Source organism: Camelus dromedarius, chromosome 5 (genome assembly GCF_036321535.1).
Source record: "Camelus dromedarius isolate mCamDro1 chromosome 5, mCamDro1.pat, whole genome shotgun sequence".
In the NCBI taxonomy this organism is placed as follows: Eukaryota; Metazoa; Chordata; class Mammalia; order Artiodactyla; family Camelidae; genus Camelus; species Camelus dromedarius.
In genome coordinates, this window is record NC_087440.1 from 86,696,436 (window position 1) to 86,719,195 (window position 22,760).

A 22,760-nucleotide genomic window follows, 5' to 3' on the forward strand; every position below is an offset into this window, starting at 1 on the left:
GTTATTTGTAGCCCAAAGCACCTAAACAAATACAAAACTGTATATAAAGCAGTTTTAACACAAAAGAAGGATGCATATAATAGAATATTTTCATTTGTATTACATAATTTTAATAAGTAGGAGAATCTTAATATATATGGGTTTTTTTCCCCTTAGTATCTGTTTTAAAAGTATAGCTATGTATTTGTTTTTTTTTATATTGAGTAAAGAAAGGTGACCAGAGGTGACACTGACTGAACCAAATAGCCCAGTCATCACACATAATAACCAAGTGGGAAGAGAGACCGGCAGGTGATCCGAACGGCGGTCAGACACAACGGCCACTTAAAAAGAGGGTCCAACAGAGAGTCTTAAAACAGATTCACCCAGTGTCCTTAAAGAAGGAAGGTCACTCTGCAGAGTCAGTTCTTCAAGTCCTGGGAGAATAAGGTCTCAACGAGCTCTTTGTGTAATGAGATGTGCATAAGGCAGGCGGTTTCCAAGAATGTTAACAGACATCAATATACAGGAACGAGAGGGTCCTTGATGTGATGCCGACAAAACGGAGACTCATCACTTATTGGAAAAGCAAATGATACAAATAGTTGTAGGAAATTAGAACCTATATGAAAGACACAAGTTTAAAATATATTTTATTGGTTGTTTATTTGTGACAAGTGAAATTTAAGGACTAAAGGGAACACAGCCCAAGGACCAGTGAGCAACAAAGGTTCGAAATGTATAAACTGGGTCTCTGTCCCAACCTGCAACGGAGGTGACAACTGCAGCCCAGGCTGGCTTGAATTTCTGGGCTGCAGTGGCAGCTGGCCAGAGAGAAGGACCTCCCGTTTCCTGTCACTCCCAGGCTCAGAACATCTGGGGAGAGACTGACTGGCTGTCCAGACCTGTGGCCAGCGAGCCAGGTCACCTGGAGTGTGACCATTCCAGTCTCAGCTGCGAGGACTGAGGGAGGGGCAGGCTTCCGAAGAGGGGTCCCGGGCAGCTGGTCACGGGGAGCAGGAAAGTCAGGTGGGCAGCTGGCCACTGTGTCATATTCACCAGGGCTTGGGAAATGCTAGGACTTCATCCATCCTGAAGGCAAAGCTGATTACAGGCCCCGTGGGGGTAGGACGCCAGAATTAGCAAGTAAAAGCATAGGACACCCAGTTAAATTTGAATTTCAGATAAACAGCAAGTAATTTTTAGCATCAGTATATCTCATGCACTATTTAAGACATACTTAAGACATACTTGAAGAAATATTCATTTGTTTATCTGAAATTCACATTTAGCTAGGTGTCCTCTATTTCAACTGGCAGCCCTACCTATGAGCCACTGGGTATGTTTAAGAGATCCACTGATTTATGAACATGGCATCACCACCATTTCAGTTACTCAACGTCACTGCCTTCCACACATCAGTCAATTCGTTGGTAAATTACATCACTGCCTTCCACACATCAGTCAATTCGTTGGTAAATTCTGTGGGTTTTTTTAATGGGGGGAAGAGGTAATTACATGTATGTATGTATGTATATATGTATACATGTATTTATTTATTTCCTTATTTTTGCATCTTTTTTTTGAAGTATAGTCAATTTACAATGTTGTGTCAGTTTCTGGTGTACAGCATAATGTTTCAGCCGTATGTATGCATACATATATTCATTTTCTTTATAGGCTGCCACAAGATACTGAATTGGTCCCCTGTGCTGTATAGTATAAACTTGTTGTTTATCTATTTTATATATAGTAGTTAGTTAGGTTTATTTATTTTTAAATGGAGATACTGGGGATTGAACCCAGGAACTCGTGCATGCTAAGCATGTACTCTACCACTGAGCTATACCCTCCCCTCTGGTAAAGCCTGTTAATTCATCATCCAAATGTCTCCTAAATCCATCTCGTTCTCTTTGTGTCTAGGGACTATCAGAATGGCCTTGGCACGGGTGCCTGCCATTGCCTCCTTCCAATCCAGTCTCCAGGAAACTGCTTAAGTGATCTGCTTAAAATATAATTTAGGGCTGGGGGGTATAGCTCAGTGGTAGAGCTCTGGGTTCGATCCCCAGTGCCTCCGTTAAAAGGGAAAAAATAAATGTAAAATTTAAAACAATTAAGTAAAATATATATAATTTAGATCATATTACAGTCCTGTTTAAAATGCCTAAAACCCTTCCATGCCTGCTAACGCTCTTAGAATGAATGGAAACTCCTCCACATGGTCCACAAGCCACGTGGTACCCTGACTGCTGCCTACCTCGTCCTCCACCAATTTCCAGCTTGGCTCCAATAATTACGGCCCTTCTTCCAATTTCTCCAACCTGCCAACAATTGTTCTACCTCAGGGTCCTCATCCTTGTGTTTCTTCTGCCTCGGTTGTTAATTTCATGTAAGCCTTGGACTCAAGTGCTTTGGGCTGATTACGTAGACCAGTGTGATGTGATCGAAAGGCTCCTGATTGAACTCCGTATTTTAAAAATCCCACTCCAAGTAGGACCTCTAAATCTGGGTGGACTGGGGGGAAATCACTCTGTATCATGGATCTCAATTCCTCCTTTTGATTCTCCGGGAAGTTTTCCTTTAACTGTCACTCCATGGGGTTAGACAGGAGAGTGAGTTGTGGAGAGGCTGAGCATGATGAACAGCTCAATGGACTGTCAGGAAGTGCTTTTCATTCCTGATTCTTAGGGCAGACAGATATTTCATCTTATCTGATGAAGCCAGTTTTTAAAGCCTGAGGCAGAAACTTACACATGGTATGTTATGATTAGCATGGGGTTGATTTCAGGAAAAGGCACAGTGTGGAAAAGAGAAAAAAACCCAAAATTTAGATTTAAAAATTAGGAAATTGGTTATTTATTTATGTGTTTATTTTTATTGAAATATAGTCAGTTAATATTGTGTCAATTTCTGGTGTGCAGCATAATGTCCCAGTCATGCCTGTATACACATATATTTGTTTCCATATTCTTTTTCATTAAAGGTTATTACAAGATACTGAATATAGTTCCCTGTGCTATACAGAAGAAATTTGTCTTTTTTTATCTTTTTTTATATATAGTGGCTATCATTTACGAATCTCAAACTCAGAAATGGGTTATTTAATGCCTTTATGGGACTGCAGTAACAACCTGTCACTGTCTCTACCAAAGAAGACATTTAAATTTTTAAATTTTCTTTAGATTAAGTTTAAATGATAAAATTTGGCTAGCTAAACATTTTCATGAAAATTCAATCACTGTAAAAATAAGCGGTGGTTTTTAGAATGTTTTAGTTGAGCTTAAAGGAACATAGTTGCTCGAGCATCTTTGGGCTTAGAAGTTTACGAAGCTCTAACATGGGGGTCTGGTCTTTCCTTCATAGGATGATTCAGAGGTTCCATTTACTGAAGAGGATTATCGAAGAAGAAAGCACCACCCTAATTTTCTGGACCACATAAACGCTGAAAAAATGGTTCTCAAGTGTGGGAAAAACGTAAGTCTTAAGAAGTAGAACATTTGGGGTAAGAAAGGCTCTTTTTGGGGTGCTTACATTGTGCATGGCCAGGGTGCTCCACGTGCTTCACGTACATCATCTCAGCTCGCTCCTCGCTCCACATCTCTGCATTTGGTTTCTCTGTCCTTACACGCACAGACATCCGAGCTTCAGGCTCACCCCAAGAGGCACTGTCCCAGGTCCTGGCCAAAGTTCTGGTCCAGGCCCCTAAGATGAAAGCCTTGTATGGGGTCCCCAGCAGAGCTCAAGCCCTTACCTACCAAGGGGTCTGTAGGTCCAAAGAGATCCTTGGTCCAGAAGAGGCAAATAACACAGTGGGAATGGGGCAGAGGGAACTGCATTTTCCCTTTATGTCATTTGTTTCTTTCAGTAACTCTGAAAAGTGCATATTAACCTCATCCTACAAATAAGAGATAGAGGCTTCCAGAGGTTAAGTAGCTCGCTCAAGTTAACATAGCTAGGATTTACTGAGCACTATGCTGAGCTCTTCTTGGGGTTTTTTTGTTGGTTTTTTTTTTGTTAGTTTTTTTTGTTTTTGTTTTTTGGTTTTTTTTTTTTTTTTGGTTTTTTGGAAGAGGGAGGTAATTGGGGGGTTATTTATTTATTTGTGTTTAGAGGAGGTACTGGGGATTGAACCCAGGACCTTGTACATGAAGCATGTGCTCTACCACTTGAGCTATACCCTCCCTAACAAGCACTTCTTGGTTTTGGTTTTGTCTGATCTACTCCTTACAACAACGGTAGATCTATCGGACAACAAAGCCTGTGGGTTTTGTGTTTTTGTGTGTTTTTTGTTTCTCTGACTCCAAAGCTCCATCATTCCATAGATCTTGACACAGCCATGGTCACTAATTATTAAGACACAGCTATAGCTGAGAAGTTCCTGTGAACAAAAATAATAGCTTATCAGCCTTCTGTTACAGCAAAATGCATCATTTTGATGCCCATATATTATAAAGTTGTTTTATTTCTCCTATATTTTATCAGAATAGATGACAGGAATGCCCTGGTGATGAGTAACAGCTAAAAATTATTGAGGGCTTGCTTACCATGTGCCAAGCACTGTGCTAGGCGTTTTTACTTGCAGTACCTCGTGTAATCCTCATATATCTCATATATAACACTCAAAATTCTGTGAATTAGGTGCTGTTATCATCATCCTCATTTAACTTATGTAGAATTTATATAGAACCTCAACACCTCTAAAGGTTCCATCCACTACATCGTCCCCACTATCAGAAGCCCCACAGTAGTGATGTGTAATTATAGTTCTAAGACGACACCCAGTGGTCTCAGAGGATATTACAGTAGGAACTCTTGTCCCCAAACTCTGTGCTATTAATTTTTTTTCTTTTTTCTTTTTTAATTTGGCGATACAAATACTGTGAGTATAAAATATTTGAAGGAAAAAACATGAGATTAGTTATTCTAATCTCCTTTATACCCATTAACCTATGGCCTTAGCCAAGTCATTTAACTTTTGGAGTTAAAATAAGTAGAATAAAGGGGGTGGACTAGACAGTCTAAATTTCTTCCAACTATATTATTTTATTAAACTTCAGATAGTGCCCCAAATAGAAAGTCCATGATTTCTTGATCATTTATGTCTAATTCACTGGCTGAGAAGGCATGATCACACACAAAGTAGTTGATGTGAATGATAGTTTAACATGGGCAAATTTTGGCCCATTTTCGCTCCCTCCCCTTCGGAGACAGCCCGCACCTACTTTTACTTTAACCTGAACACCCAATTCCCACACCTCTTCCCTTGTCTTTCTCTTGCCTTACACTCTATGCAGTGTGTATCTCTCTAAATAAATCTACATTTACTCAAAAAAAAAAAAGGACAAATATCATCTTCATATCTTTTTCATTCTAAAAACATTAAATATGCCCCATGCTCTAAATGATACAATCAAAATTGTATTTTTAAAAATCAATTTTTTAATCTTAAAAAGAGCTTTCTCAATCACTTTTTTCTGAACGGTTAATAAGATAAGGTTGATCTGACCAAGTTGGTCATCTCAGGTACCCTTCTTTCCTTAGTGTTTTTCATCCAGAAGATAGAAACTTGAAAGGAACCATTTAACCCATATCCATTAAGATCCTACTGTGCACTATGGCTAAGAGCTGGCTTCACAGCCACGAACAAAGCAGATGTGGTCTCTGCACTCCTGTTCATCTGCTGTTCATCTACTGTTACCACATCTGCAGCAATCACATTTATATTTATATGCTATATTACAAACACAAGAAGATGAACATATTTAGTATTCTGAGGCAAGAGGGAGCCCTAATAATTACACAAGTTGCCTAAATAGTTCTGATGCCTAACACTGAATGTGGCTTTAACTGGGTATGTCCATTGTTCAATGAATCACAATGATTACTCAGAATATTTTAAAATATTATATTTAAAAATACAGCTTATATTGACTTTAATTAGTATTTTGAATTACCCAGCACTGCCCATGTGTTTGCAAAAACCATTTAAATCATTAAGTGGTCCCCAAGTATCTGTTGTGTGTGGGGTCCCTGAAAAAAAGAACCAAATCTGTCAAATCTCAGTGGCAATTTATGAAATTTGTTGTAATAATTATTCCACTGGCTTTTGATGCTTATGTTCTCTGATCAAGCTGCTCATGATAATTTTTTAATAAAAAACGTTTCTGCATTTGCTTTAATAAGGTCACATTTAAAATCTTGGCACTAATAATTTGAGTTGGCAAGTGAGATTGGCCTATAATCTCCCTTTGTCATACAGTCTTTTTCTGGTTTTAGTGTCATGCTGCTACTGTGCTAGTACAATTAAGGAGCAAAATTTACGATTCTCTGCAATTTGTATGAAATTGGGCGCATCCCTTAAGTACTTGGTAGAATTTGCCAAAAGTATCTTAGACTATGTGAAGACAGTGGTGGGGTTTCAGAGCAATAAATTAGGCCTTCTGGCTAAATTTTCAAATTAATTGGCATGAATGTACCCATCAGTCTGTTATGATTGACTTTTTAAAAAAAAATTTTGCATGAAGGGAGGTCATTAGGTTTGTTCGTTTGTTTATTATTTGTTGTTGTTGTTTTTGTTTTAATGGAAGTACTGGAGATTGAACCCAGGGCCTCGCATGCTAAGCATGCGCTGTACCATTTGAGCTATACTCTCCCCCTTCTTACGATTGACTTCTAAAATCTACATTTGTAATTAGGTCCCCCTTTTCAGAACTAATATTTGTAGGGGGCATCACTCCCTTCTCAAGCCTCTGGTTTCCGTGGGGAAGTCTTAAGTTTCTAAGTCCCTAATTACGCCTGCCTTCCTGCACCGCCCCTTACGCGCATCACGAAGCTTGAGCGAGTTACCCGATTGGTGGGCTTTTGGAGGGCGTGGCCGTGTTACGTTGGCCCCGCCTCCCTCTCGTCTCTCTCAGGTTCTGCTATTGCTGCAAACTGCGTTCTTTCCTGTTACTGCCCTAGGTCTGACAGGGACCCTCTCCTTATGCGATCGTCTGTAGTTTTCTTGTGCTGCCTGAGCCTGGATGTGGACGTTTGTCGTGTTCTAGGGTTCAGGATTAGGAAGTGCCTCATCACCGTTCACCTAAGGCATGTTCCCCAGCCTAACCCACGTCCATAATAAAACGGTACTTTGAACTCCATCTGTCTTTTAAGAATTTCTCACTTCAGAACTCCGAAAGGAAAATGGATGTCCCTTTCAGCCCCTTAGACTCCAGTAATGCTATTTCCTTGTGTCTCATTGTCCTTTTTCTTGATAAATCTTAACTAGTTTTACTATATTATTGTTCTTATCTAAGAAGTAGATTTTACTGTGTTCTCTTTGTAGCTTTGTTTTCTGACTCACTAATTTCTCTATTATTACGTCTTCCTTCTAATTTGACTTTATGCCATTTTGAGTTAGATGCTAAGTTTATTGATATTCTGTCTTTGTTTTTTATCTAATATCAGCACTTAATGCCGTAAGTTTGCCACCAAGTGTGGTTTTAGCTGCATCCCCCAAGTTCTGAAATGCCTTGAATAGTATTTTCATTATCATTAATTTCTAAAAATTTTCTAAAGTCTATTGTAACTTCTTTTTTGGCCTGTGAGTTATTGAGAAGTTGTCTTTAAATTTCCGAATATATGGAGAAATCATTATCTTTTTGTTGTTCATTGCTAATTTAATTGCTTTATGGTGATACACATTGTGGCCTGTGTGATGTTGGTCCTACTGTAGTATTTGGTGAGATGTTTTGCTACATAACACATGGCCAGTTGTTTGTCTTTAAATTTCATATGGACTTGAAAAACCTGTGTATCTCAAACTGTGCAGAGTTCTGTATGTACCTACTTAGGTCAAGTTTCTTAACGGTGTTTTGCAAATTTTACTAATTTGGAGTCTCCTGAATCTATCAACTACTGAAATGGAGTATACTAAAAAAATTCCCCACTATGAAATGAATTTATCCTTTTCTCTTTGAAATAATGTTAAATTCTTGGCTTATTCACTTCTAGGCATCCTCTTATAACCCTTTCAAGACACTAAAGGAGTGAAACTATGCAATTATTTGTTTCTTAATAATTACCACTAGGACATTATCTCTAGCCGAGTCCACAGCTTTTCAGACCATTCTCAAGTCTTAATGAAATTATTTCTAGTTCTTACCAAGGCTCAAGACAAATTTAATATGGAAGCCATCAGTCTGTCATTTAATTTTAAATTTCTCTGCTCCCAGCTCTTCTGAGCGGGGCTCAGATGAATGCAGGAGGGAGGGAGGCTAAGCCATGCTGGGTTCCTCTCCCTCCCCCCGTCTCCCTGAGGCAGCCACCTTCTCTCTTCCTTGCTCTACCACCTGCCTGTTCTTTATCAGCATCATCTTGTTCTTTTCCTTTGTTTTCCCCGTTTCTTAATTTTTTTCATCATTTCAAACATTTATTTTAATCTCTACTCGTTTACTTTCTGAAGGCAATGCAAGTCACTCATGCTGGATTGTTCCCTCACACAGTTTGTATGTTTTGATTTGTGAGTTCACCTTTAGTATGCTTTTTTAATTACAAAAAATGCAAAGTTTTTAAAAATAAACAATTTTTTCTTGTGGTTTCTAAATCTACAATCCAAAATAATCCTGTAATTTTTTTTCCTGGATTTTTAAAAATAGCATCTCTTTAAATTGTCAACATCCGCTTCTTTATGACTCATCATCACCCCTAAAAACGTATGTAAATAGGTTCTTAGGGCAAAGTGGACTAGTGCAAAGTCTGTCTTCTAAGAGTACTGCTATAAAAGTCTCAAGGATGTCAAATTGGGAGACCTCAGGATGCAGAGTGGTCTGTGTGAAACGGGACTTCACACTGAGAATACGCTCTCATTTATAATTGGCTTGACAGACAGTGCTGTGCTCTCAGCCAGGATTCACCTGTTACCATGAAGTCACCACCCTCACCCCAGTGGTGTTCCTTTACTGGGGCTTCAAAGGACAGAAGTTGGGGGTGGGGGTTGTATCAGCCTCTATAAAATGCCCCTGGTGTCTCACTGTCTAAAACAGCTTGTTACATTAAATTTTTGGCCCTGGGATCCCGGGATTCAGCAGGTTAATTTAAATTTGAAAGACAAGTACAAGGCCAAGTTTAGAATCCTCTGGGGAGCTTTCTTTTTTCCCCCCTAAAACCTTGCCTTGGTTTGAGGAGTTTCCATGTTACCTCCTTCTGTCACAGTGTGGATTTTGGTTTTTTCTAGTTCACCATTTTGTTGTGAATGAATCCTTCCTTATTGTGGTCCAATTCTTAACCTCACCAGATTAGATGCTTTGTCCCGAGTACCATGCGGCCTTAAAAACCCACGCTCCTAAATGAAGACCATCAACTTCCCCGGGCTGCTGCGCCGTCCACTCTCACCACGCCTCTTCAAGTCTCCGCTTTTGGCCCCTGGGGCTATCTCTTATTTTCTTGAGAATTCTGCCACCCCTAGGGTATTATTGGATAATTCAGGCACTTCTAGGTGTTTGTAGTAGGGTAAGTATTAGATTTTTTTTTTTAATCATCGTATTACCTGGAGCAGAAGAGGGATACTCTTCATTTTCCTTATAAAGGTTCTGGACCCAATTCCAACCTGTGCTGGGGGCAGAGTTTTTACACCACCAAGCAATTCTCGGCCGCTAACTGGGTTTCCTGTAGGTCAGCTGAATTCTGATGCTGTCTACCTGGAGATAGCGTCACATCCCACAGGTTAAGAGCTCGGTCCTGCAAGACTGCTCCATCCACTTCAGACGCCAGACTCAAGCCCAGTTTGTCATCTGTGCTTCTGATCAACTTCTATAGATTGGCAGTTCTAATGACTTTGTCATGGGTTTGACTAATTCGCTAGATCAGCTCACAGAACTGAGAGAAGCATTGTATTTACTAGATTACCAGTTTATTATAAAAGGATATAACTCAGGAGCAGCCAGATGGAAGAGACATGGGGCCAGGTACTGGGAAAGCTCCAGGGCTTCTTTGCCCTCTCCGGACATGCCACTCTTTACAAATTTCAACAGGTTCACCAAACCGGAAGCTCTCTGAACCTTCTCCTCTTGAATTTTTAGGGAGTCTTCATTCCATAGGTATGATTGATTGCATCGTTGGCCATTGGTGACTGAACTCATTCTCCATGCCCTCTCCCCTCCCTGGAGGAGGGGGAGCTGAGGGATCCAACCTTCTCATCACATGGTTGGCTCTTCCATCCTTAAGTGAGGTCTGAAAGTCACCTCATTAGCCAGACATAAGACACCTTTACCACCCTCACTGCTTAGGAAGTTTCAATGGTTTTAGCAGCTCTGTCCAGAAATGAGGATGAAGACTAAATATATATATATTTTTACTCTAAATCACAATGTCACACTTGCGTTCCAGTATTGTTGTTTGCCTTAAGTCAAGGGTAGTGTTAGGAGTTAACATCATTTTCTTATATCTTCAGATAAAGACAAATATTCATAGTCTCAGCAATTTGCCAGACTGCAGTACCAAAAGCTGATTAAGAATTAATACCAAAAATGATCAGACTTCTTAGTTGTTTATGTAGAAAAATTCTCGATGCCTGTATAGATCTCACATTGTATAGGTTCCACCAGACCCAACGTCCCCTGTGTCTGTGGATTATGACACATTGGAATTGCAATTTTATGTTTCGAGTTTATTTATATATTGTCTATTGTCAAAAACAAGACAACAGGCCCAAAATAGAGTTACGTATACTGAGCCCCACATCACAAAATGGAGACTTAATTACAGTTTCAGCTCACCCAGAAAGGGGGTCTTAAACGGTCAATCAGGAGTCACCTGACCAGCACTCGTTAGGTAAACCACCTGCTGGACCCCAGCCAGCCGCTGAAGGAAAGGAACTTTCCTCTAACCACCTGCTATTTTTTTGTCCTGTTACGATTTCCTTGCTCCCACTCACTTCTGCCCAGAAAAGTCTTTCATTTTGTATAACTCCTCAGAGCCCCTTTCTCTCTGCTAGATTGGTTCCTGCCCAATTCAAATCAATTTTGCTCAAATAAACTCTTAAAATTGTTAACATGCTCTGTTTATTTTTTATCACTGTATCAAACAGTGAGTGGTATATTGCAGCGGTTTTCTTCTCAAACAAGAACAGACCAGCCATTGAAAGGTCAAGTACAAATATCTGTAATCTTGATTACACTAAAATGTCCAATATGTGTATCCCCATTTTTGCGTTCTTTGATGACTTCGCTACAGAAAGTAAAAATAAATTTCTTCCCCATAACTTAGTGTTTATGACCTTATCAGATTCCCAAATGTGGGATATGATTTCACCAAAATTCAAACAAGCCAGCCAGACTCTGGCCTTCCTCTCTGGCCCTTGTCTAGGCTAATGCCACCATCTTGTTTTCACTGCCGGTGAAAGTCACAGGCAACAACTGCCCAGAGAATGATTGGTTTGGGGCAGAGTACTCCATGCTGTCCCCTCCCAGACCCTCTCCTCCACTTCTCCGAAAGGGTCCCTGGTCTCCCAGGGTGAGAACAGTCAGCTGACCTCCTTTAAACTATGTTGGTAAGAACAAAAGTTGCATGTATCTGTTTAAGGACAGTGGGAAACACTAAAGTTTAGCCAGTTTAGTTTTCGATGACTTTGTTCAAATTGTAGTCTCAGTTCAGAATACTCCCGAAGGGACAAGATCCAGCCCAAACAAAGCTACCGGCAACTCAGAATCTTGAATGGGAGCCAGTTTCCTCCTTGACTGTTTTATCAGGGACGACGAATGAAGACAGGCCTATCTGACTTGTTTGCCCTCCCCCCAACCCACATCTAAAACCTTGGCCTCTATTTTATTCCCTTTGTTTTGTAGCCCGCTCCTCATCTCTCAGCTCCACTCTCCCACCCACCCCCTCGATCTGAAACCTCATTGGTTATCTCATTTCTTCTCGGAAAGCCACAGCACCCCCGCCTGGTTGGGACTTGAGAGGATCCCCAGAACTACCTCATGTTCATAGGCTTTTCAAGTCCTCTGGAGAGTTTTCTCTGATCACATTCCCTCGGACAGTTAGGAAAAACCAGGGAGCTGGGTCACATGCCCTTGTCCCACTTGGTCCAGATGTACGGGACTTTAGATCAATTATAGTAACGTGGTTCCTCCTCAGAAACCCCACTCAGACCAAGGGCTTTCCCGTCTCCACTCAGGCTCCATCTTCAGCAATGATTCTCTCTTCAACTTACCAACATCCAACCTCCCCAAATCTAATCCTAGTGGTGATGGGGTGGGAGGGGGGTGTCTTTACTGATAATTCTACTTCTGACACCAACTGCAGTGTTCTCACTGGGTGATGCATTAGCAAGAGGCCAGTCACACACACATACACTCACAAATCACACTCTCTCAGCTAAGAATAAATTCCCAATTTAATTCACCAAAGATTAAAAATCCAAAGTGGGGTGGCCTGTGAAGTCAAAGGTTTAATAGAATCTAAATAGATCTCTGTTGGTCGCTGCACCTTTTGTACCTGGACCTCACATCAGCAATCCAGAAAAAATTGTACCAACCATTCCTTGAGTCTCTCTGGATTTTTACAATAAACATCATCAAAGCCACATGGTTATTGGACTATGAAGGAGGAGGGCATTAAAGGAAGCGAATCAGTGATCAGGTCTCCCTAAGTATTCCTTCTGCCTTCGGCTTCCCAGAACACGAGAAAGCCCATTTCTCCACAACGTAGCTGCCAGTACTTTGATGACATTAAGAAGAGTTGTATTTTGAGGCAACTTCTCCCAGCACCTAAATTACTCCTCCTGGATGAAGTAACGCTCCATCTCTATTAAAATCCTCTTATGAAGGCCCGTTACCAAACTCCGTGGTTTCATGGATGTCTACCTCCCTTAATAGATAATTAAAATATCATGGAAGGACAGACTTTTACATCTTCCTTTGCTCCTAGGGGCCCAGCCTAGTGCTTAGAGGTGTTGAGTTTCACAAAGAATAAATACTGGCTTTCATTTAATTAAGAGTCCCAATTAAATTCTAATAGTGGTCAGAGCTATTCCTGAATACTGTGGGTGGGGCTGAGTTCCCCTTTTAATGGATACTCTTTTCTATCCTAAATAATAATACATTAGGTGCTTGAAAGAGGGGATAAGACTTACTAAAATGATCATTTAAAATAATCACTAAAATAATCTGATTCAATGAGATTCGTAATAATACACTTAGCTTTTTTCTTATATTTTATCCAATAGGTCAAAAAATTCGCCACTTATGTGGTTGCTGCTGGACTTCAGTACGGAATGGAAGGAGGCATCTTACATACTTTTTTTAAGGTATGACTGTAAGGATTTTTTAAAAGTGTTTTGCAGTAAAGTTACACAATTTGAAGGTTATATACTGGGTGTCGAACGTAACCACCTATTTTTCTTGTATTCACCACTCTCAGAATGATAAAGAAAAGGATGGATCTCCTTTCATTCGTGAGACAAACATTGATCGAGTGCCTACCATGTGCCAGAAACCACTAGATACTGGGAACACAGCTATGCAATAAAGTCCTTGCCTTTGTGGAGCTTACATTCTAGCGGGGTGGAGAAGAGCATTAGGCAGTAAACAAGTTAGCCAGTAAGCAGAGTATTTCAGATGCTGGAAAATAATCTGGGAAACAGGAAAACAGAGAAAGGTATAAAGAGAGTGCCAGGGGAGGGTTGGGAGGTCATGTCTTACATATGCTGGTTGAGGAAGGCCTTTCTAATGATGTAACATTTGAGCAGAAAGTGAAAGGCAGTGGGGAACTGGCTAATTTCCTTCCTGTGGAAAGGCAGTGGGCGCTGGGAGAGCAAAGAACCGAGGCAGAAGTGTGCTGGCTGCGTTGAGGAGCAGCGAGAAGGCCAGCACGGCTCCAGCAGAAGAGGATGGTGGCGGCGTGGTCATGGGGCGATGGAGGGGTCAAGTGGAGCCCAGCCCACGACCACTTATTCTGAGTGGATTGGGAAACTATCAGACTATTTTAAACACAGAAGTGGTCAGATCTGTCATAACCTTTGAAGGGGTAACTCTGTTATTCTGCTGAGTTGAGAATGTTCTCTAGTGGGGCAAGAGCAGGAGCAGGCAGGGTAGTGCCTAAGACCTGGGTGGAGATACTGAGACTGGGTTTGGGACATGTTCTGAAAGTGGAGTCAATGGGATTGGTCCAAAGCTTGGATATAAGAGTGACAAGAAAAAAAGAAGACTCTTAAGGATTTTAGTCTGAGTAACCGGAAGCATGGAGTTGCCGTTTACCAAGATGGGGAGAACAAGGAATAGAATAGGTTAGGGCGCATTGGGCAATCATCGGGAAGTCCAGGAGCTCCACTTTAGACATGTTAACTTTGAGATGGCTGACATCCCAGGGTAGGTACTGAGCAGGGAGGGAGTTGGACGGATGAGTTTGGAGATCGTGGAGGTGGTCAGGACTAGAGAGGGAATCTTGGGAGCCATCAGCATATGAGTGGTATTTAAAACCATAGGACTGGATGACATCACCTAGAGAATGAATATGGAGAAGGGAAGAGGTCTGAGGACTGAGTCTTGGGATGCTCCGACAGTTGGAGATGTATGAGGAGCCTGGGAGGGTGTCAGGAAAGGCGGCTGAGGAGTGGGTGCCCAGTGTGGTAAGAGGGGAATCAAGGCTGGAGTGTGGAAAAATCCACGTGCAAAAACAGTGTTTCTAAAAAGAAATAATGACCAACCATGTCACATAGGGCAGATAATCAAATGAGACCAGAGAATTGACCTGGATATTGGGTAGGACAAAAGCCTGATAGCAGTGGATTCAAGAGGAAGGGGGAAGAGAGGAAGTGGAGATGGTGAGAATAAAGAAATATTTCGAGACATGTTGCTCTAAAGTGGGGCAGAGAAAAAAGGCAGGAGCTAGAAGTGTAGTCAGGAAAGGGTTGGTTGGTTGATTGGTTGTTTTTTAAAATTTTTTAATTTTTGGTAGGGGCAGAGGTAATTAGGTTTGTTTGTTTAAATGGAGGTACTGAGGATCGAACCCAGGACCTTGTGTATGCTGAACATGCGCTCTGCCACGAAGCTATACCCTCCCTGCTTGGCTGGTTGGTTTTTTAATGTGAGAGATATGACAGCTGATGAGGATAAGCTGAAGAAAGCTCTTTCTCACCATCCGTGCCCAGATACTCTTTACCTACCTAACCACTGAACGCTGGCCTTCCAGGCCTCTGCCCTAGACCCTGTCTTCTGCATCTACACTCTTTCCCTGGGCTGGGCTGTTCAATCCCATGACTGATGCCAATGACTCTGAAACCTAAGTCTCCAGTGGGACTCTCTCCCCTTAGTTCTACCTCTGTAGATTCAGCTGCCTATTCAGCACCTCAACTTGGATGTTTCACAAATCCAAACTGGACATACAATCTCCCCCAAACCTGCAGCTCCTCCAGGGCCCCATCCCAGAAAATAGGACCACCTTCCACCCACCTGCACCAACCAGAACCCAGCTCCTCCCTCCTTGTCATCCATCACGAGATCCCCGAGTCCTGCAGAGTCAGCCTCCTCAATATCTCTCTTCTCTGCAACCCAGCAATGCCCCCAGCTCCCCACCACAGGCTAGTCCGCACATGTCATGGCCTCCATCTCTCCATTTAAACTCTTACTTCCCGTCATTCCTTCACAAGGCAAGGAAAGCAAATCTTATAATGTGATGTCACTGCTTAAAACCCTTAAATGGTTTCCCAAAGTCCAAAATATTTCACAAGACCTGGTGGTCTGCTGTGGACCCTACCCTTACCTCTTTCACTCTTGAAAAGCAATTTAAAATAAGCTAGTCCTTGACAGTTAAACAGTGCCCAGTCTGTCTATTTATTCACTGAAAAACTTAATGAAGAGAAAAGACAAGGATTTGAGGCTCAGGGACTCATCAGAAGTGTGAGATCCTGAACGCTACTTTATAGACTAAGCATTTCGTCTACAGTGGGGGTAATTTTTAACATGAATTCTCATTTTTGTGAGAACTAAAGACATCATGCCTACTAAAGTGTTGTCTTTCTGTGTAGCTAACATGGGGTGATGACTGAAGATGCTGAGATTATAGATTTCTGGAAAAGCATTTCAGCCCTGGGGTTGCACTTTTTATTTCCTCCTGACAGGATCTGGTCAGCAGCTCAAGCTCATCAGAACTGATTTCCAAACGTCGCGAGGCAATCACTTCATCAGATGGACAGGTGGTTTGGATGCCCCGGTCTAGGGCTCTGTCTGGAGCTGTAATAGTCATGCGCACGTAACTGGGGGAACACATGTCTTTGCCTTTCTTTCCTCTAGATGGCTTGGTTGGGTGAGGTCCCCGCGTTACCAGTTTTTGGAGATGGAACAAATGTGGTTCCAGCAATTCATGTTCTTGATCTAGCAGGGTAAGTGTTCCCCCGGAGTCATGACTTCCCCAGCATGAACTGACTACCGTGTTTGTTTATGAGTGAGCATTTACTGAGCACTTACCAAGCGCCGAGACCCTTCCCGTATTATAGTACTCGTTCTTCACAACAACCCTCAGCAGAAGGTATTTTCATTTTCCTCACTTTGCACCTGCTGGAATTGTGTCCATCATGTAAAAGCGCCACACTTCTGACAAACCCAGGTTCACCTTCCAGAAACTTTATCCGCTGAGCAGCACGTCGTCCAGTTTGGGAAGAGAACTCGTTCTGTGCATTCTGGGGACCTGGTCCTTTGTCCCAGATGAGAGTGATATGTCCAGCCCACCAATGTGAATTCCAGAAAGTTGTGGACTCTAAACAGGAAGTTTACTTGTTTGTTTGTTTTGGGGGCAGTTTGGGGGGGGGTTGTTTTGCTTTGTTTTGAGCAATTGTAGGTGAAGTTAACACGTGTTTCTCACACTCACAGAGTATCCCCACCTTGTTTCAGACAGGCCCGAGGACCCTTCTTTGCAGACACTGACTTAAACACTAGGTCAGAGAGGGTTCACTTTATCTGTGGTTCATCAAGTCTGCATTTCACGTTCCAGGGTTTTATTCTGTAGCCCCCTCCGCCGGGCTCACCCCACAGAAGGGGGCAGTTTCAGCACTTCCCTGGGATTCCAGTTCCTAAACTCCCCCTCCTTCTCTCATCCACCAGCCACTAGTCAATTAGTCTCAACCCCAGGCAGATTTACAGATTTACTGGGAAACAACGAAGCTTAAACTTCAGGGCCCCTCCCCTGTGTGGATCCTTTTCATCTCCCTAAACTTAATTTTTATTATTGTTCTCAAAGAAGGATCCCCTAAATTGTCTAAGCTTCGGACTCCACACAAAACCTAGATCGCTTCCATTTACCCTGGACAAAGTGAGGCTTCTTTTCTGCAGAGATTTTATATTACTACGTTACCAGGTTTCAAAGATGTGAAAGAATTACATGTTATTTAAAAAAAAGACTTAGCATTAGTCCTTGATTCTTTTTTTTTTAATTGAGATATAGTCAACTTACAACGTTGTGTTAATTTCTGGCGCAGTCCTTGAGTCTTAAATTATTCCCGTTACAGAAGGACTCAAACCCACTGGGTAGCAGTTTTTTCCTACAGGTTTCTTGAAGATGGTCAAATACTTAACAAAGAAAGATGCTAAAAGAGGAAGTATTCTGAGAAGTAATATAAAACAAATGTGCCCAGATGTTTAGACAGGTGCATTTCTTTTATTTTCATTTGACAGAAAAGGAAGGTAAGATGTAGCTAGAATGGCCAGTCCTGTGACAGACCTCACTGCTGTTTCTCTGGGATCCTTTCATTTGTTATGCGCTCAGAAATGTTGGCAATCGTTCATTTTTTTTTTTAAGGGGGGAGGTACTGAGGCTTACTTATTTACTTATTTTTATGGGAGGTACTGGGGACTGAACCCAGGACCCCGTGCATACTTGGCGTGCACTCTGCCGCTGAGATATACCCTCCCCCGGCAATCATTCATTATGAACCCAGGGCAGGAAAGCGAAGCTAATCCCACGCTGTGTGATTTATGGAGCCACAGCTTCTCTGAATCTGCGTCTCGCTTTGTGAAACATCCACCCCAAAGCACGGCCGTGAGACAGATAAGCCGCTGGGCGAGCGGACTTCATCCACGCAGGTCCTGTGGGGCTCAGCTAGGCTTGAAGTCCGGGCAAATCTGGAGCCAGACAGACCTGGCTTCAAATCCCCACCCACCCACCTTACGCCTTCCCAGAAGTGCTTCAGCCCGAGACACATCACTTAACTCTTCACCAGCTTCCTCGTCTGTAGAGTGCAGACCGTCACCCAACCCTGACCTTGTTGCAAAATGAAGCGAGATCACTGACTACATCACCAAACCCCGGGCCTGGCCCCTGGGGTGGCGGTCAGTGAATCCTACTTCACTGCACTTTTTGGTTTATTTTTTCCCTCTGCTGACGATTTTCCCTTTGGGTCTGCAGAGTGATTCAAAACATAATAGACCACGTGCCAAAGCTGCACTACCTGGTTGCCGTGGACGAGTCCATTCATACTCTGGAAGACTTGGTCAAGGTACAGCTGTGCCATCCTGCACTGGATGGCGTCTCTTAAGTGGTTTTACCCACCCCATCCCACCCTCCCACCAAAGTATAATTATGGAATCAGGAGTGCTGACAAGTTTGAGCACCCCTAAAATAGAGGATCCTTAAAACCAAGCTCACTGCCTGCATTTGCAGTATCTGTATTGGGAAATTAACAACCAAAATGGCCTTTCTCCAGTGGATGCACAGAGGGGAGCAGAAAACACTGCAGGGCTCAGACACTCACAAATCACATGCTGAGATACTAAAATATATCTGTGACCTTTGCCCCAAAGTGCTGATATGATCAGGTTCACCAAAGCTCCTGGAAGCTTCCGGGAGCCCTGGGTCTCTGAGGGCCCCCTCTCCAGTCGGGGCCACTCTGGCTAAAGCCACCTGTCACCTTGTCGCCCAGCTAGCCCAGCCAGTGCAGCCTTCTCTTGCCCTTCCCCTGGCCATCCCCAACTCATCTTTAAGATTCAGCCCAGATGTGTTCCTCTGCACCCTCCCTGCCCCCATCCCATACCTCCCATGCAGACCAGGCACCTCTTTTCTGTACTCCCAGCATCAAGCATTACACACCATCATCTGTATACATAGCCGCCTCCCTTTTCAGACTGAAGCTCCTTGAGGGTAGGGAGTGGTCCTTCCTCATCCCTCGCTCCAGTTCCGGGCATGCAGTGGAGATTGTTAAGTATTTGTGGACTAGATCAACGAGTGAATACCCTCCATGCACTCTCCCGTTGCTTTGGGGAAAAATTTTTTTTTTTTTTTTTTTTTGGTACTCAGTTATGTTTACATTCGCTTGAGAAGTTTTATATTAAAATCTTTTAGGTCAACCAAATAATATTTCTCTTCTTCTCTAACAGTGCATCAGTAGAAGTACCGGCCCTGGGAAAGTCCAGAAAGTACCCAGAGAAAATGCTTTCCTAACCAAGGACTTAACAGTCAGTATATAAGAGATTCTTTTTTTTTTTTTTTAAATTTTTATTTTTTACTCTTTTCTTCTCTTTTGGTCAGAGAAGAAAGTTCAGACATGTTTCTTATCGATTTGTAATTATTTGACTTATTTCACAGAGAAGTAGAAAGTGGCCCCCCTTTAAAGGAAGATGTAATTCACTTCAAGTTCAAAACTATACCAAACAGAAACAACTGCGTCTATACGCTGCTTCAAAATTATTTCCTAAGTAGTGACACTAAAATTAAAAGGTATTCGTTCTCGAGGGATTTGGTGTCAGAATACCTGACTTCCAAGCTCATTTCCATTCCTTGGGCACAGCTGGGCATTCGATCCCATAGCAACTTCCTCTTCACTTCTGTGAGTCTCTTTTCTCTTCTGGAAAACCCTCAAAGGTTGTGGTCAGAAAACGTGTTGGAAAGCTCTCGGGTGTATAAAATACTGTAAGACACTAGGCATTGTTCTCTTTGGCCTCTTTCTAAAATTCAAACAGGAGACTGAGATTCTGATTCCTTTACAACAACACAAGTACTGTTTTACTCGTCAGTGCATTCCTCTGGCTTGTTTTAAGATATAAGTTTTTTTTTTTTTTTAGGAATAAATTGCGGCGAAACACTGCATTGGGGCATGTTTCTGAAATCATCGGTTCCCTCTGAGAAGCAGAGGTGGGTGGGTGGTGATGGAGTCAAAGGGAATGCTGTCCCCCCTACTTCTTGTTCTTTTGGATTTTGAACCATCTGATTGCGCTACTCACAAAATAGATGCAATTAAAATTTGTGAAAAAGAAACCTTCCCCTTGGGCTCCCAGGGTCTCCCTGCTCTTGGAGCTGCTTGTGTAACTACGAGAGAGCAGGTGCGGGGAGTTTGGGGTCACGGAGTGTCACAGCAGGTGCTCTGTCAAAACTTGGTGCTGCACTACTTGACGTTCATGTTTAGTAAATGTGTACCTATTTCTTCATTAGTAACCTCAGTGATTTTGGTTTGTTAAAACTGTCAAGAGGGAGAACAAAAGGCAATTCACAAATGTTCATTTATCTCTTAGCAAGAGTGTATTGACCATTTACTGGTCAACTTGAGAATGGAAGCGCTCTTTGTGAAGGAGAATTTTAACATTCGATGGGTCGCCCGAGCGGGATTCGTGGAGAACATCAACAGTGTCCTCAAAGAGTATAAGCAAAGCAGACGATTACTGGTAACTACAGCCGCTTCCTGTTTAAACTTCTAATCTAAGCAAAGTAAATGAAACTTCTAGTGTAATTACACAAATGAAACTACATGCTTTTCCAAATGTCCAAATTTCAAAATTCAAGTTCTTTCTCAAAGTTGACACATTGATCCAGGTCTGACAGTCTACCTCTATATTCTATGAAGCCTTGCCAATCGACTATTACAAATTTTAAAGCTGACGCAGATGATTGCTATGCTTGACACAAATCAAACATGGTAGTAAGTTTCAGACTGATGGTCACAGAGTTGTCTCTGGAAGGGAAGATATCAGATACCTTACTGCTCTACCTGTCTCATCCCTGGGTGTACATCTGAGAGAAGGGTAGACAGGAAGTGAAGTCTGATTATTTGATCCTTTCTTATTGGCCAGGGGATTCGCTGGTCATTTTAATCATCATAACTATTAAGGGTAGATTTTTTTTTTAATGAAGGTACTGAGGATTGAACTCAGGACCTTGTGAATGCTAAGCATGCACTCTGCAACTGAGCTATATCCACCCGCCCTCAGATATTCTTATTTCCATATTATAGATGAGGAAACCAAGGCTCTGAGAGATGGAGCAGTTTCTTCAAGGTCACACAGCAGATCAGGGATTCATAGCTAGGATACAGACTTAGCTAGAATGTCCCGTCCAATTGTGGAGCCTCCACACCCTGCTCTCTGAAATGGGTAAATGCAGCAGTTGCCCAGATCTTTGGATTTATCCCAGGGAAGCATGCCAAAGATGAGAGTGGGTATTACGTGAGAAGCGTTTGAAAACTGAAGTCTAGGAGTCACAGGCGCCCTCACAGTTGTAATTGCCATTGTCCGCGGAAATACCACATGTGAACAAGTCCAGTCGCCATTGTATCCTATGAACTGTATTCTCCCGGAAAGCACGCCTTGTGAAGAATAAGTAAAAGATGTACCACTTTGCAAAAGAAACAATGACCCTTTTAAGCGTCTGGAACACCCATGATGGCTGTGCTTGGAGATCATCCTGAGGCACACAGCTACCCCAGGGGTTAGACTAGTGTTGTCCTCTGAGGGTCAGCTGTCAAGCAGCACACAGAGCTGAGCTGGAACAAGACACCTCAAAGAGGCCACATGGTTCCTAATTAGCAAAACTCGAAAGAACGTGATCGGAGTAAGCACATCTGAAAATTAAACAGAGTCTGTCCATCCCTGGGGGTGTTGGTCAACATAGGAGCCTAGAACAGGAAACATGACTAAGGGCAATGGAGACAGTGCCACACCAGCGACATCCAGCAACATGGAGCCTCAAGCCAAGGGCTTCCGCAGTTTCAGTTTCTTTAGCAAGGTGCAGTCATCCCCGTGCAGGGGCAGATGCATCAAGCCACCTTGGCCGGATACCCCTCAGCAGTCCATCCATCCAACTCTCCTTGTTCTGACTCAGGCTCATCAAGCCAGCCTCTGTGCGTGTCAGCCTTGGAGGGTCACTGCGCCAGACGTGGCGCTTGGAGTGTTCTGAGTTCAGGGGTAACCAGACTTCTTACTATAAATAATGGATAAACTACCATCCGGTTTTGTCCCCGGATGAGGTGAGCCTAGCCCAGGAGACAGATCCTCCCCTGATGTGTGGACACACTTGAACCTGCTCAGCTGGACAGCTGGATCGCAGGCCACAGTGTATGCACCACGCCCACCGCAGAGCCCAGCCCTGTCCATTAAGATTCAGCTCCAGAGTTGCTCTCCTGCCCCCTGCCCCCTCCACTGACTGCCATCTTGGTCGTGGCCATCACCCTGAGAGAGCCTGCCCCTAAGCCAAGGAGACCACGCGTGTCCACCATACCTTACCCAGCCCCCTGCAGTGTCTCTGCTCCTGCCCTTCACAGCCTGGGCTTCGTCGCCTGACGAATGGTCTTAATAACGACAACCAACTCCCTGCATGAAATGATGTAATCTTTAAGCATATGGTCCCTCTGCCCATGGAAATTCTTTTCATGGGCATAATTTTTTTAGTTTTTAATTTAAAATTGAAAAAAATTTGCCTTGCAAAATTCCAGGGGCCTCGGTTCCACAACTGTTTAGATCATTTTAAAAAAAAAATGACTGTCACTGATATTCTTGTTTCTGTTAGAAATAAGCATTTGCTCACCAGCTATGAATGTGACAAGCTTC

The 22,760-nt window shown here is 42.6% G+C and overlaps 1 protein-coding gene across 1 annotated transcript in view; it reads left to right on the forward strand.

Annotated features, from left to right (window-relative positions):
- AK7 (adenylate kinase 7) overlaps positions 1-22,760 on the forward strand; it is a 66,697-nt gene that overhangs the window by 25,261 nt on the left and 18,676 nt on the right. Inside the window, exons 5-10 of the mRNA XM_010987627.3 lie at positions 3,343-3,453; positions 13,184-13,264; positions 16,248-16,336; positions 18,355-18,445; positions 19,323-19,400; positions 20,454-20,603. Of these exons, the coding sequence (XP_010985929.3) occupies positions 3,343-3,453; positions 13,184-13,264; positions 16,248-16,336; positions 18,355-18,445; positions 19,323-19,400; positions 20,454-20,603 (600 nt within the window). The remainder of the gene's footprint in view (positions 1-3,342; positions 3,454-13,183; positions 13,265-16,247; positions 16,337-18,354; positions 18,446-19,322; positions 19,401-20,453; positions 20,604-22,760) is intronic.